Genomic DNA, 17,500 nt, shown 5'->3' on the forward strand with positions numbered 1-17,500 from the left:
CTACTGAAATATCATCCTAATAAATGTCTTAGGTCTTCAGAACCTCTTCTACTGATTGTGCCTAGGTCAAATCTAGACAGGGTGAATGGCATTTAGTCATAATGCTGAAAAATGCTGGAACCAACTTCCTGTCCACTGCCCCAACAGTGTCTTATTTTAAAAAGAAATTAAAAACAGCTTCATTCTCATCTGCCTTTGGTGATAGTTAGTTAATTATGGACTATCTATAAGTCAATATAGTTTATTTTTCTTCTCTTTTCTCTGTCTCTAATATTTAGCTCATTGAATGACAATTATGTATGATAATGTGCTATAGAAGTAATGTTGATTGATTGATTGATTCATTGATTGATTTACTGAAACGTTATTGGCCCTCCTGTGCCTCTTTGCCATTGGCTGTGCTTTAGAGTTTGGTCTGGCGTGTCACCTGGGCGTGCTGTCGGGGCTGCCCTGCGTGGGAGTGGCCAAGAACCTGCTGCAGGTGCAAGGGGTGGTGCGGGACGAGGAGCACCAATCACAGGTGAGGGCACACAAACGCACACACACACACACACACACACACAGACACACACACACACACACACACACACACACACACACACACACACACACAAACACACACACACACACACACACACACACACACACACACACACACACAGACACACAGACACACAGACACACACACATACTCATGTCAACTAGCTGACAAGCTGAGCCTTTGGATCTTGTTCTTGTCTTTGATGCTCTCAGCTGTTGGTGTTGAGCATTTCTGGTTTCCTTTCAAAACCTCTCTCTATTTCCTTATCTCCATCTCTCTCTCTCTCTTATTTTGTGTATGTACGGTACACATGCTTTTTGGCAAATAGTCCCCATGGTTGGCATTTGATGAAAAGCAATATCATTTTGTTCATCTTTGTGCTCTCTCCCTCTCTCTCTGTTTCTCTCTCTGCCCCCTGCTCTTTTCTGTTTTGCTCTCTGTCTCCCTCCCTCCCTCTCTGGTTCTCTCTGTCTCTCACTTTGTGTGTGACACGTACACATGCTTTTTGCGAATAGTCCTCATTTATGACATTTGATATAGCGATAAAGGCCGCCTGTCCTTGAACAGTTTGTTACATTTTCTCTCTCTCTCTGAGCCGAACCCACATTCTCCTCTCCTCCTGGGTTTTTCGTTTTTGTGTTATGTCTGATTCGTGACACTTTCTCTACACAAAAGCCTCTTACTGTAGTTGGCACTCTGACAGTTCTATCACCCGTGTAAACTAAAGGCTGTGGTCTGGTAAGAAAAAGCTCTAAAAGAAATTGAATACTGCCATTGCAGAGGACTGTGCATGAGGCCTTTTAAAAGCCATCACAGTTCGGTGACCCTTAAGTTTTTCCTTGTCAAGTAATGACTGTCTTCTATATAGTGTCAGGATGGAAAAGAATATGCCAATTTCCATGTCGAGGTGTCAAGGATAAAAGGCTGATTCAAGTTCTAATTGATAGTCTGGAAATCCTTTCGACACATTTATTTCATGGCAGAATAACGTCTTGACCATGGATTCTGAAGACGTGACGGTCGTTGCTATGCCATGGAATAAATGTATCAAAAGGATTTCAAGTACAGTACATTTTTCCATCAATTATGTTTCCCCACTAAAAGACACGAATTACATTTCTTTCAGCGAAGGGATTGCTCAGAGACCTTTATTTTCATTAGTTTATAATGGGCTTGTCATTTACCAAGTCTAGAACTTCTTTGGTGAATTAAGCATGAATGAACTGTGGCAGATGCCATGTCAAGGTGCATGCCACTGTCTGATTCCATTTTCCAGTAGAAAGAAATCTGCACTTCAAAAAAAATCGCATGGTCATATGGTGGAAACATTTGTGGTGTGCCATGGATCAAAAGAAACAGAAGGACTTTCAAATGTGCTGCAGACATCTTTTCCAGTCCATATTGCTTTTGGAGATGGTACTTAACAACTCAACAAGGGACAGTCCACTGCCTCAATGGAATGGTGAAGGTGATGATACAGAACTTTAACCCCTCGAGGTCCTGGACATGTTAGTGTGCATTCCAGTGCTTTAAGTGTCTCTGTGAAGATTGTCATACCTCCAGATCATGTTTTCAAGGAGTTAAGCAACTGAACAACTTCTATGAGCTTCAATGAGACTTTCATGCTACTGGATGAGGACATGAAAACATGTCCATGTTATATATGTTCTGTCACCAGAATGGCAATGAGCTCTTAGTAATGTATTCGTCTCTGTGTGCTATGGTGGTAGTGTAGTACTCTGGTAGCGATGTAAAGTCTTCTCATCAACTATAGTCAGCGCTCCACACATGATACTGCGGCTGAGTTTGCTCAGCGTTTACGCAATTGTGATTGGTTGAAGGGGTAGTCACCAAAGAAGTAATGTCCATCTGGAGAGTAAGAGGAAGTTTGAGTACAGTGAAATTAAGTCCGGTTCACCGGGCAGCTTGTCATAACCAAAATTGGGTGAACTTAATGAACATTGGCAAGGCAAAGCGACCTGAACCCAGCGACATACTCACCTTTGCCATGTGTGCTTGAGGTCGAAAGCTCAGTCCATCGCCACCCATCCATGTAAAGGCAGGTTCATCATCAGCCATTTTTTTCCAGGAGACGAGTCCCCAGCAATTATAAGTTCCCTGAAACCAAGGCAATTATTGGACATACTCACCTTTGACTGTGCACTTGAGGTCGAAGCTCAGTCCATCTCTACCCATCCATATAAAGTCATGCAGGTTCATCATCAGCCTTTTCTCCATGAGACGAGTCCAATCCACAGCAATTATAAGTTCCCTGAAACGAAGGCAAATATTAAAGGTGGAAATATGAGGGGGAGGAGGGACCGCAATAAAGCCAAGAAGGCCACGGAAACACGCTTGAAGAGAAAGCACAGATCTCTCTCTATCTCTCTCTATCTCTCTCTCTCTCTCTCTCTCTCTCTCTCTCTCTCTCTCTGTCTCTCTCTCTCTCTCTCTCTCTCTCCCTCTCCAAAAGCAGAGATATTCCTCAGCTTTTTTTTTATCTCTCTCTCTCTCTCTCTCTCTCTCTCTCTCTCTCTCTCTCTCTCTCTCTCTCTCTCTCTCTCTCTCTCTCTCTTTTCTGCTTTGCTTGAAAGAAGTGAACAGAAGTTCAAAAGGCCCTCCCGAGCAATAAAGCCATTTTCTCTTCCCCTGGTACCACTGTCAAACTTAAACAGCCTTTGCTGCCTTCTGCATGCCTGCCATGCCAAGCCAGCCACAGTCCAAGGGAGCCTTTTGCTTTATCTGCCTTTAGAAGTAGGACTGTGTGGGAAAGCCTTTGAGGGATTTTTGCAACTTCTAAAGGAGTGCAGGGGTCCAAGAACCCTCTGAATAGTTTTTTTTTTTCTAGAACAATTTCTGTGTCATGCCACGTTCAGACCAGGAGCGAACTACGCTGCCTGGTAGCGGTGGTAGCAGACGAAGTTTCACATTGAATTCGCTGTATTCACTCTGGATGCGACATTGTTTGATTTAGCTAATCACATAACGGTTCTGGCTTGACAGTCGGGTACATTCGTTGATATGACCATTCCTATTGGTTTTCGCCGAACCATAGCTCATTACCATAAGATTAGCTTGTCTTTTATCGTTAAAATTCGCTCTGGTTGCTCAGTTCGTTAGCCCCTGGCGAATTCGCTCCAGTAGCGCTGGCCGCGTGCCCTCCATAGATAAATAATGACTTCCGTCGCTCCGTTAGCGTTGGTTGCTCCTGGTCTGAACAAGGCATTAGGATGGCCTATACGTAAATATTGTATAATTCACATATTAGAGGGTGTAATCAAAAACTGTGCAATTCATGAGATTGCCCAGGTAGGCAAATCTACAGTTAGCTACCAGTTAAGTTATATCGTTATTTATTGTATCATATCATTAAAACACTGTTCATTTATGGAAGTGCTACTAACTTTTAACCTCTACTTATACGCTGTTGCTTCGTCTCTTCCCCGTAGCTCCTTTCATCCTCAATTGTATGTGCGATATCACGCAGTGCAAATTTAATATGACTACTCCCTCAGTGTAGTGTAATGTATATGCGCTATTAATGTAATGTAACTATTATATCACAAAAGACATAATAGTCATTATATGTTATGCCTTGTTCTCAGCCAGTAACAAAAAAGAAATGTAGGGCATCCAAATAAATGTCTGTAGTGGTAAATCGATATGCATGAAAAGGCCATGTTAGTGCACTATTAAAGCAATATAACCATTATGCTGCAATAGATATAATAATCATTGTATGTTATGCCTTGTTCTCAGCCATCCAGCCAGTAACTTAAAAAAAAAGTAAAGGCATCCAAAGAAATGCCGGTTGAGGTGAAATGATATGCATGAAAAGGCCATGTTATTGCACTATTAATGTAATATAACTATTATGTTGCAATAGATATAATAATCATTGTATGTTATGCTTTGTTCTCAGCCATCCAGCCAGTAACTACAAAAAACCTAAAGGCATCCAAAGAAATGCCGGTGGAGGTAAATTGATATGCATGAAAAGGCCATGTTAGTGCACTATTAAAACTATTATGCTGGAATAGAAATAATAATCATATATGTTATGCCTTGTTCATCCAGCCATCCAGCCAGTAACAAAAAAACATTGAAGGCATCCAAAGGATTGCCGGTGGAGGTGAAATGATATGCATGAAAACAGGTTCTGGAGGGCTCCTCTGGCGCATGCGGGGCGTGAATGCTTTATGCTGCTCAATAAAATGGCAGAAAACGAGAGCCTGGGGGTTTTGTCAGACACACGCACGCACGCACGCGCACACACACACACCACACACACACACATACACGCACACCCACACACACACACACACACACACACACACACACACACACACACACACACACACACACACACACACACATACCACACACACACACACACACACATACACGCACACACACACGCACACACACACATACAAAAATGTACACGCACACACACACACACACACAGAGACACGCACACGCGCACATATGCAGTCGTGCGGCTTGCACAAACGTTCACAAACCCAAATGAGCTCAGTGTTCGGTGGGAGACAAAGCTAGCTTGCCTTGCTTGCCGCAGAGCAGAGATTTTTCTGCCTCTCGCTTTTCTCACATTGCAGGCAAGTGCATCATAATGGCACTTTCTCACTCACAACATCAAAACTGTAGCTGCTGGAAACCGACGTCTGCACAAACACTCTGCATGACACACACACGCACGCACACACACACACACACACACACACACACACACACACACACACACACACACACACACACACACACACACACACACACACACACACACACACACACACACACACTTAAACAGACACACACACTCACACACACTCATGCACACACAGATAGACACTCATACAGACTTACTTGTTGATGTACACACACACACACACACACACACACACACACACACACACACACACACACACACACACACACACACACACACACACACACACACACACACACTTAAACAGACACACACACTCACACACACTCATGCACACACAGATAGACACTCATACAGACTTACTTGTTGATGTACACACACACACACACACACACACACACACACACACACACACACACACACACACACACACACACACACACACACACACACACACACACACACACACACACACACACACATCGTTGTTCACATTCCCTCATTAGTCACACACAGCCAGACACACACAGCTAGGGTTATTATTTTTAAGCAGAAGGCATTATTGCCACATTTCTTTTATTACATTGTGCATCTCCGGCAAGGTGTGTGGGAAACGTCAAACTTAAATCTGCAATCTGGTAAGGAGAAAAAAAGGGGTCTGCACACTTCAAACACTTTTTTCCATCCTTGGGTTGAAGAAACCAAAATATGATTCCCAAGTGTAGTGCCACCTTTCTCCCTTGTGTATAAATGGCCAAAGCTGCTTCTCACAGCTCTGGTTTTAGTGCTTTTGCCTTTACATATTCACTTTTTATGCAGTTATATTTTAATATTTCCTCCAAGTGTATGAAGTGCACCATATAGAGTTGTGCTCATATGTTTACATACCCCAGCAGTTTAAACGCTTTCTTCGCGATTTCTCACAAAATATGAAGGATTACACAAAACCTTTTTTTTTCACTCATTGCTAGTGACTAGCTTAAGATATTTATTAGCAATATTCTGTGTTTACTCTTTCAAAAGCATGATCACAACCCAAACTACCCAAATGACCCTGTTCAAAAGTTTACATACCCTAGTTTCTAATGCTGAATATGGCCCTGTTTAACATCAGGGACCGCTCTAAATTGTTTGTGGTAGTTGTGGATAAGGCTCTTAAAGGAACAGACCACCCTTTTTTGATTTTCATATATTTGCAGTATTTCCAAGCATTATTCATGAGTGTGTATATAATTTTCATCTATGTGTTTGCATTGCCCCCTTTAACATTATAGCTAAATTAAGCATAGCAATGCAAGTCTATGGTACAAAATAAAACATCATCAAATGTACTTATAAAGCACTTTAAAATGAATGTAAAATTCACCAGAATGTTAAACGGCTATTTAATTCCGTCCAGTGACCACTTGTGGCTTGATGCTAAAGATACCAGTTACTTCCAGTGACTATGCTAAGCTATGCTAATAATTTTGATCCAATAAATCTAAGTACTGAAAACACTGAGAAGAAAATGATATGCACATTTATGAATGAACTTGGGAAATACTGTAAATATGTGAAAATCAAAAATTGGTGGTCTGTTCCTTTAATGTTCTCAGATGACATTCTTCCTGGCAGAATGGTTGTTTCCTATAATATTTTTGGGTGTCTTGCTGGAACCTCACATTTGAGGTTTCCCCTGAATGGCTCACTGATGTTGAGATCAGGAGAGTGAGACGGTCGCTCAAAAACTTCATTTTATTCTTTCTGAAGCTAGTGACGGGTTGATTTGGCTTTCTGTGTTGAAATATTGTCATGTTGGCATGTCCAAACAATGGACCATGTGCAGTTTCAAGACTGATGTGTGTCAAGTTTCCTCCAGTATTTTTCACAGGGTAATGTATTCATCATTCTGCGAGTATGGATCAAAAGTATAATGCATTTGTAACTCAAATGTCCCCATGAAATCAGTGGTCCATGACCATGTTTCACAGAAGGGTATGGTGTAACTTTCATCATAGGCTCCATTGACTGTTCTCCAAATGGTACTGTTAATAGTGGCCTAAAAAAGTTCCATATTGATCTCATTTTTCCAAATGACTTTGTCGCAGGCATTTTGATGCTTCTCACTGTGCTATTTGGTGTATCATATGCAAAATAACATGTTTGCATTTTTGTGGTAATGGCTTTCTCCTGGCAACCCCCAACAGCCCATCTTTCCTCAAGTGCCTCTTTCCTGTACAGTTTAAAAAAAAAATTCATGTTGTCCTATATTTCACCTGAAGTTATTTTTTGGTTGTCCTATGCCTCCTGAACAATTTCCCTTGCAATGATCATTGCAATGCAATGATTCCCTTGCCCATTGGCTTGATTCCAACCAAACTCCTCATATTGCATTTCTGAATTGAAATTCCAACGGTGCCAACATGACAATATTTCGACACAGAAAGCCAAATCAACCCGTCATTAGCTTCAGAAAGAATAAAATGAAGGTTTTTGAGCGACCATCTCACTCTCCTGATCTCAACATCATTGAGCCACTCAGGGGAAACCTCAAATGTGAGGTTCCAGCAAGACACCCAAAGATATTATAGGAAACAACCATTCTGCCAGGAAGAATGTGCTGTTTTGTCATCTGAGAACATTAAGAGCCTTATCCACAACTACCACAAACAATTTAGAGCGGTCCCTGATGTTAAACAGGGCCATATTCAGCATCAGACACTAGGGTATGTAAACTTTTGAACAGGGTCATTTGGGTAGTTTGGGTTGTGATCATGCTTTTGAAAGAGTAAACACAGAATATTGCTAATAAATATCTTAAGCTAGTCACTAGCAATGAGTGAAAAAAAAGGTTTTGTGTAATCCTTCATATTTTGTGAGAAATCGCGAAGAAAGCGTTTATTCTGCTGGGGTATGTAAACATATGAGCACAACTGTAGAGTAAATCTCCTGCAATGCCAGACCTTGCTTTGCCTTTTGTGTAACTGAGGCCCACTAGTCAAGTCAAGTGGGTTTTATTGTCAATTTCTTTACATGCACTGGTCATACAAAGAATTGTACTACTAGAGTGTGGCATGGAACGTTGGTAAACCTCCCTCCCGAAGCCTCATACAGTATTGGTAGCGCTGAGCTATCGGACTGGTCCTTTAGCAGCGGTATTGTGCTGTGCCTTCCATACCTTAACCTAGTGGTTCCCAAACTTTTCCCCCTGCGCACCCCCTTGTACATTTTAATGTGGCTCGTGCACCCCTTAAGCGAATATTTTGGTGTGCTGATGGCCACACAAGTATTCAATGCACATCATGCACAGTCGATTTGGGGAATCCTCTTTTCCAATAGTCTAGGAGTTAAACTACACTTCAGATGGACTCTTCCAGCATACAATTCACCATACAATTAAACACTACTTAATGTTCATTAATGCTGGATAAAATCTCACATATCCACCATTGCTCTATTTAACTCGCGCACCCCCTTATGGCAGGCCGCGCACCCCCAGGGGTGCACGCACCCCAGTTTGGGAAACCCTGCCCTAACCGATTGGTTGACTAGGGGTTGGCAAGTTTGAGACCCCGAGGGGCGGACTGTGTGGCGGGAACACCTCAGTTACACTTGCATTGCCTAGGGCCACACTGCCAAGAGAGCTCAGCAGAGGAGGTGGGGCTCATTTGACTTTAAAAAAAAAAAGTCTTTTATGACTTAATTAATGATAGGACAGTGAGAGAGTGACAGGAAACGAATGGGGAGAGAGAGATGGGGAAGGATTGGTAAAGGATCCGGGCCGGAATCAAACCGGGGTCACCAGCATAGCACACAGGAATTTTTCCAGTGTTAATTCAACACGTATAGAGTCTATTTAACACCTTCTAGAGTGTATTTGGTCCCAGACTACTTTCTAAGTGTTGAATTAACGCTGTATTTTTTTTACTGTGCAGCCCAGTGCCCTACCTTTAGAGCCATGGTATGGCCTCATTTGACTTCACGGCTGACTGGTCGACTCACGATGAAGGCGAAGATGACCTGCACACCGATGATTTCCCTTCCAATCCATTTATTGTTGTGGGACGTCGAGCTCATCGGTGTGTGATTCATCTTTTCCTTTACTTGAACCATCTTTGGACCCTGCACCTGGTTAAAATTTCGTATGCGTGTGAGATTTGACTGTGAGACTGGTTGGCTCATGATGAACAAGGTGGGTTGGGGCAGTGGTTTATTATACCACCTAGACCAGGGGTATTCAATTAAAAGTCACCCAGGGCCAGTTCAAATTTCCTTCAGTGAAGGGGCCGAACATAGAATCTGTACCGTGCGAGCAGCGCGATGTCTGAAGTTAGGGTGCGAAACAAGCGGATAGCTTTCCAGACCGAACAGATATTGGCTTCTGTATTCTTAGTAGCCTGAGGATGGTCTATTTATGACACTGTTTTAGATAAGATTTCACTCTCATGTGAATGCATAGTAGAGATATTCCCAACCTCAAGTGTTAGTGATTGCAAATAATGCACGGCACACATATTTGGCCGCATCTGGCCCCAGGGCCTCTATTTGAATAGCCCTGTCGTAAGGACAGTGCCAATGCACACCACCATGGGGCAGTGGTTTATACTGTACCACCTAGACTACAGCGTCAGACTTGCATCCCAGAGGTTGTCGGTTCGACTCCCGACCCGCCAGGTTGGTGGGGGGAGTAATCAACCAGTGCTCTCCCCCATCCTCCTCCATGACTGAGGTACCCTGAGCATGGTACCGTCCCGCCGCACTGCTCCCCATGGGGCGCCACTGAGGGCTGCCCCCTTGCACGGGTGAGGCATAAAATGCAATTTCGTTGTGTGCAGTGTGCAGTGTTCACTTGTGTGCTGTGGAGTGCTGTGTCACAATGACAATGGGAGTTGGAGTTTCCCAATGGGCTTTCACTTTCTTTCACAGAAAGGGTGACCACTGTATGAATCTGATCTGTGGCGATGTTTAACCCTTTGAGGAGTACCATCACAAATGTGTGATTAGAATTTTGCCAAAATGTTCAGTTCTCATTATGATGTCATAACGACTTTTCAAGATTTTTAACAGTCTTTTATGGGAGCTGTAGAGTGTTCAATTACAATTCTAGAAGAACTGGGGGAAATTCCTTACTCCAATGTGTTTCCATTAGGGCTGCAACTTAAATGTGTTTATTAGAAACTTTCCATACTGACCTGTGTTCTTCTCTGATCTGACACAAGTTCATGTTAACCTCTACCTCTCTGGTCTTTATGCGTGCCTGCTAGGGATGGCACAAACCGCACCGAAAACCGAAACCGCACAATTCACACACATACCGAACCGAACCGTGCAATCCATCGCAAACCGCAATTCATGTACTGCCCAGAAAAATATGTAAAACAGAGATTCTAGGAGTATCTTATCCAGTCTCTCTGTTTAAAACATTAGTGTATGAGACCAATCAGAAGATGACACAATTAAAATCACACCATTTTCACATTATAAGCCTATACAAACCATATGTAGGAGATTTAGTGATAAGTCCAATTCTATTAGCCAATAGAAAGAGGGCATTTGGACGACAGCTGACGACAGTTTAAGTCTCAGACACATGCAAAAGGTCAAATTCAACTTGCGCATCATCCCTTTATAACTGCAGTTATATAAATATTGTTTAATATTCCCAGTGCACCATTTATCATGAACTAAAAAAAGAACCGTAGAGAACCGAAAACCGTGACCTTGACACCGTGATATGAACCGAACCGTGAATTTTGTGAACCGTACCACCCCTAGTGCCTGCAGTCCATCTGTAAAGACGGTTCCTTTAAAACTATATCAAAACATGCTGGATATTTCATATGAAACATGCCTCAATGATTTCTTGTTACTATCCCCATGAGCAAAAGAAAGTCACAATAAGTCTCCTGTGTCTGTGAAGATTATCATTCATCCAGATCACGTTTCTTTAAGGGTTTAGCCGTAAGCAACTGAGCTTCTTGAAATTGGAAGCTTTCAAGCTCAAAGACGGACTCAAGTTGCTCACATCCAATCTCAAAGAAGACGTCTAGTTGCTTACAGCTACACGCCGTGGACATAATAAATCGGCATATTTAAGAGTGTGAAACATTACATTAAAGTAGATCTAACAAGACTTGCTGTTCACCACATGCAGTAATGACAAGCCATCAAATCAGATGGCAGGTGGGCCATGCTGTCTTTTCTGGCACGAGTTTTTCGCGCCATGTGATGCAGGGATGTGATGTGTACGGTAGCACCATGTGATGCTGTGGTGCAGATGCAGGACGCCAACCCAACCATATGGAGAGTGAAGTGTGCCATGTGCAACGCGTCAACTCCCCATTCCATCTAGCGCAGTCGGTATCTGCTTGGCTGGTAGACCGTCTCTAGGATGAGTGTCATTATCGGTGCTACATGAAACATGGCAGCTTGGCTTAGTTTCCGAGGGGGTATGTTTGGCGATGTTTCAGCATCTCCAGCATATGCAAGTTGTGGAAAGTGAACATCCACCAATGTGCATGTATCATTTTTTGTATTCAAATGAGCTTTACTCAAGAAATACCTTTTGGTCTGCCCCACTCCATTCTTAAACCCAGACAGCTCCTCTAAATCGTCAGTCCTACTAAAGGTGCACTGTGCAGGAAATAGTCAGAAAAGGTACTGCAACTATGCTGCTCATTGAAACGGGGTTGCCTATTGCCAAATTTGATCTTTGCATGAAAGTTTACTTAGTAATAAGTTAATATTTTCTAGTACGGACAAAGTACAGTCCTTTTTGCAGCTAAACATGTCTATTTCTGGAAATTCAATCAATTCAGTCATAATTTTCAGTCATGATAAATACCCACAATTTGATGGTGGAGGTAAATATTCATGAAAAAGGTAACATTAGTGAATGGGTAGCTTGAGTTCTGCAACTAAAAATCTTACACAGTGCACCTTAAAAAAAAATGGCCGTCAAGTCCCCATCCATTCCTCATCCTTGACTTTGACATAAGGCGAATGCATCTCAGGAGGCTTTTCCTTTTAAAAAAAAACATACTCTTGGAAAGGTATATGACTGTGATAAAATCTTTTACAGCCTTCTTCTCACCCACCGTTCCCCACTCTCCCGCACCCCGCGGTGCTACCCCCAGAGGAAAGCCAGGCTGCCACTGACAGCGTTACCACGGTGTGACTACTTCCATCTCGCCGCATCCCTGTCACTCGCTTAGCGCTCCCCTGAGCCAGAGAGAGAAAATTGAAAAAAAAAGAAGATAAATAAATAAATAAATACGATGAAATAAAAGAGCTAGCTAGCATGCTCTCCAGCTTGCTGTTATTTCCCTGCCACTTCAAGGCAAGCCGCTTGGGGAAGTCCCACGTCGGTACTGATCACCTTTTGTGCCATCAGTCTTTCTCGAGGCTTCTTTTTCGTTCACATGATGCAGACCCGACTTGTCAAGAAAACTCCCAAAGACAAACACATGCACACACGCACACACGCACACACACACAGGGAAGCTGACAGGGCTTTGTCCCGGGCCAGCCAAAGCTGTCTGCGGCCCTGCACACACACACACACACACACACACGCGCGCGCGCACGCGCGCACACACGTGCGCACGCGCGCACGCACGCGCACGCACACACACACACACACACACACACACACACACACACACACACACACACACACACACACACACACATACACGCGCACACACACACACACACACACACACACACACACACACACACACACACACACACACACACAGCACGGCTTTAGACTGCCCACCAAACCAACTTCTATCTTTTCATCCCATCTTGGTGTGTCTGTATTGCAGTGGTGATGGTAACTACCACCATCCTTGAGGTAGGTCTGCATGCTGTCAAATAAGCTCAGAAAAACTTTACAACTTTATTTACTGATTAAAACCAGCAATGTTTCGATCACCCTGGACCGGCATATCTATCATAACTACTACCACCACCACCCTCTTCCCATCACCCTCTCAAAACACCCCGTCTCTCTCTCCCGACTCACTTCCTGTCTTTGCTTCACTGTCTTGTCTGGGGGAAAAAACAATAAAGGCTTGTAAAGCCCCCCAGAAATACTTTAAAAAAACACAGCCATATTAACATGTGTGTGACTATGTGATATGAAGTGTGTGAACATCGCAACATAATTATGATGGGTGTTGCATGCAGGTAGAGGCATGTACACTCCAAATAGGTCTTACTAGACACTTTTAAGCCAACTGAGAACCATGCTGGTGTCTGTTCCCTTCCCGCACCTAATCTGGGACCAGCTGGCGTGTTCACACCACAGGTCTGAGTGTTAGAGAGCTGCAAAGTTGGTTATCGATGCGAACCGAAAAACACTCGGTTTTTCCCAGCGAGAGAGAGAGAGAGAGAGAGAGAGAGAGAGAGAGAGAGAGAGAGAGAGAGAAAGAGAGAGAGTGTGTGTGAGAGAGTGTATGAGAGGGAGAGAGGCCATAAATGCATCACAATCTTCACACTGACATTGTACCTCAAGAATACCCTGTATTTGGCTGCATCTAGGACACCTGTATGGATCAGCTGTTACCTGGATATTTAACTTAATTAGGAGAGACATTATTTTCCATAAACATCCCATTCCATGTAATTCCAGCGGCCTTTCGTCCTGTGAATTGGACATCAATATCACCGGACGAAGAGAGAATAAGTGAGGATTCACGCGCAAAACAAGTGGTTTTGACAAAGTGGACGACGTCCCGCCCACAATGCAGCTCGTTGGACCTCCGCCGTGATTGTAAAGGCCTTCGTCATATAGTACAGCTAAGAGCTGACTGCCATAGAGAAGGTGAAGCGAGTCGACTGAAAGAGAACCATGTCTGCTGCTGTTGTTCTCCTGACCTGCCGCGTATGCATGCTTCATAATGTGTCACATCTGTGTAGCTGCTTGCGTCACGTGGCGGCCTGCGCCGGCGGCCTACGTGACACTTTACTATAACCATAACCATAACTGTGACGAGGATGCTTAGACTATGACACATTTGTGGCTCTGTGGTGTTTCATTGATTCTATTCCCATCCCTCATGTGTAATTAATGTGTATATTACAGGCCCAGAGATTGAAATGTAGGGCTGCATTTCAAGGTCATCACGTGCAAGTGCATTGTGCACACAAGTGTGTGTGTGTTACGATCGCGTGCAGACAGACCGACACCCCCTCACACACACACGGTGGGTGAGATATATAGCTGTCATATGGAATGTTGATTTATCGGGGTTGAATTCCGCTCACAAAAGGCAGCAGCTGGTAAGCCCTCCCTGAAAGTGCCTCGTAAATGATGGATAACCTGCTAAAAGGCGCGCTAGCCCGCCGTGTCGCCAAAACCAAAACCACAGGTCCTTCCTCTCGATCGACCCATTTCTCTATCTGCCATATTCCATATTCCATATTCTGCCTTCGAACCCTTGCTCTCCGGATCGATCTCTCTCTCTCTCTCTCTGTCTGTCTGTCTCTCTCTTTCTCTCTCCACTTGTCTCTATTTTTCCATCTCACTTTCTTTCTTTCTTTCCTTCCTTCTTTCTTTCTTTCTTTCTTTCTTTCTTTCTTTCTTTCTTTCTTTCTTTCTTTCTTTCTTTCTCTGTGCAGGTGTCTCACTTCCGCTGCTCTTTTCGGTGTCAGCAGCTGTGAGAGGTCGCTAGTTCCCATTCCCTGTTCCGTCTCATGGCCAGCTTGAAGTGTCCTGGACTGAACACCAAAGCCCATGTTGCTTTTTCGTTCACTCAGGGGCATGACTTGCATAGCTGCCTTTAGAAATAGTTAGGAATGCATGAATAGGAGCAAGGGAGCAATGCATACAGTGTATATACCTAAAGCCCTAGAAAGAATGCTGTGAAGGCAGTCCACAAAGCTGAGGTCCAAAGCTACATCCGCCTACATTCTGGCTGACTCGTGCAAAAGTTAATATAGTTTTATCTTGAAGCCTGTGACATTGCATAGCAACCTTGGAAAATGGTATTTGTTTGGAATGTGTGAATCGGTGTATGGGAGCACTGTATCAAGTGTACATAAAGCCCTTACAATCTGAAGCTACATCCACATACACATTATCACTCGCTTCTCCCTTTGTCACGCACAAGTTAAAACGCCTTACATAACTGCCTTTAGAAATAGTTTGTCCGGAATGAATGTGGAGAATGAGAGTGATGTACGCAATGTAAAGGAGAGGGAATGGGTTTTATGAAAGCAGTCCACTTGTTGTTACTACAATCTAAAGTTCCATTCACACACATCGTCACTCATTTCTCGCTCCTTGCTTACCGTAGTTGTGCAATAGCAATATTACTTGTAACTCGGAAATCACAACATTGCATAACATAGCAGCCTTCGAAACTGGTCTTTTATTAAGAATGTGTGAATGGGTGTATGGGAGGAGTAATGTACCTATGCATTGTGGACAGCACTTACGTAGGCTATGTAAGTATGTATGTTTATACAGTCCCCTTACGCTGGCTGCTACTTCAATCTAAAGCTACATCCACCCACATCATTTTTCGCTTCTCTCTCAGTCGTGACTCGAAAGATAAAATAGTTTTAACCCATTAAGAAACAGCGTTATACATTTGCTGTTTCCATAATGGCAATGACCAAGTTGTAGTGCATTACTAATGTGTTATGTCATAGTATTGTAGTATTATGGTAGTTAGCTTTTCAATGACTATTACAGCGTGCCACTGGAGGTACGGTGTGCATTAACTCGAGACCTGTGACATGGCCTCGCTTGTAGCATTCTCGCAGGCTCAGCCCTTGCGTTGCTGGAGCACTTAACCATTCTAGCCACAAAAAAGAGAAAAGGGAATGCTTCACAGGGTCCTGTATCCAGTTAGTAAAAAAGGGTGCTCATCAAAAAGAACTTGGGCGTCCAAACTTCCATGAAAAGGTAAAAAAAACACTATTTGAGGCACTCCTTACTAAAGTTTAAAAAGCCTTTATTAAATACTGGCTACATGCTTACGCGTTTCGACCCATTGTCTTCATCAGGGCATGCCAAACACTTGCAGGTGAAAGGTATATCAGGTAAGGAGGTAGAGCTAGGTCACATGACACAGAAAGCCCGCCCCTCCCCAACCACATAAGGTAAATACAAACAACCATTTATCAAAGTGTCTCCCACAACCAAAACAAATAATTAAAAACAGTATGTACAAGCTGTTGTACAAGCTGACGACATGTACTCTCGTTTTCAACACAGGGGGTACCGGAAAAAAGATCTAGATACAGCTTTGGGTAAAGCAAAAGCACTAAATAGGAAGGACTTATTCAAGAAAACCCACCGCGAAAGAAAATCTGGAAAAATGTTCTTCACCACGCAATATAGCTCACTGTCATACAAGATCAAGAGGATTATCAACAGAAACTGGGGCATTCTTGATGGCGATCCCTCCTTACGTGAAGTGTTCTCTGAGCGCCCCCTAGTTTCCTTTAGGAGGGCTCCCACACTGAAAGATAGGTTAATGAGAAGTTACCTACCTGCATCCAAACCTCCCTCTTATTTTCCAAAGCCAAAAGGCACATACAAATGTGGCTCATGCAACCACTGTGATAACATCTCTCGCCAGAGTGCTTTTATGGATGTTTTCAGTGAAAAGGTGTATTACTGTAAAGATTTTGCAAACTGTAATACTACACATGTAGTGTACAGGTTAGAATGTGGATGTGGCTGCTTCTATATTGGGCGCACAAAACGCAGGCTTCGTGACAGACTGGCAGAGCATAAGTACGCCATAAGGACTCAAAATCCCAGCTACCCCATGGCTGTTCATTTCAGAGAAGCTGGCCATACAGATCTGAACTCAGTGAAAGTAATGGCAATAGAGGTCATAAATAAAAACATAAGGGGTGGGGACAGATTAAAACGGCTTCTCCAAAGGGAAACTTGGTGGATTGTTAAATTGAATGCCACAACATTTCCGGGCCTCAATGAGGATGTGGACTTTTCTCCATTTTTGTAAATATCTTTTTATTTTTACTTTGAATGAACTTAAGAATCGGACTGTGGGATGAAAAAGATGGTAGATTGAGATAATGAAATACTGTTTTTAATTATTTGTTTTGGTTGTGGGAGACACTTTGATAAATGGTTGTTTGTATTTACCTAATGTGGTTGGGGAGGGGCGGGCTTTCTGTGTCACTTAACCATTCTATTGACGGATAGCATTTAGCGAGTAGTGGCGTTCTATAAGGCCTGCCGATGAAGAAACAAAAAACAAAGCACATTTTTTTTTGCCAACTGAAGACAACCATTTAAA

The 17,500-nt window shown here is 43.1% G+C and overlaps 1 protein-coding gene across 1 annotated transcript in view; it reads left to right on the top strand.

Moving 5' to 3' along the window:
* The window catches only part of LOC134465622 (endonuclease V-like), a 144,022-nt gene that overhangs the window by 11,883 nt on the left and 114,639 nt on the right, over positions 1–17,500 (top strand). The window contains exon 5 of the mRNA XM_063219421.1: positions 408–520. Coding sequence (XP_063075491.1) covers positions 408–520 — 113 coding nt within the window. The remainder of the gene's footprint in view (positions 1–407; positions 521–17,500) is intronic.

This window comes from Engraulis encrasicolus, chromosome 1 (assembly GCF_034702125.1).
Source record: "Engraulis encrasicolus isolate BLACKSEA-1 chromosome 1, IST_EnEncr_1.0, whole genome shotgun sequence".
NCBI classification, from domain to species: domain Eukaryota; kingdom Metazoa; phylum Chordata; class Actinopteri; order Clupeiformes; family Engraulidae; genus Engraulis; species Engraulis encrasicolus.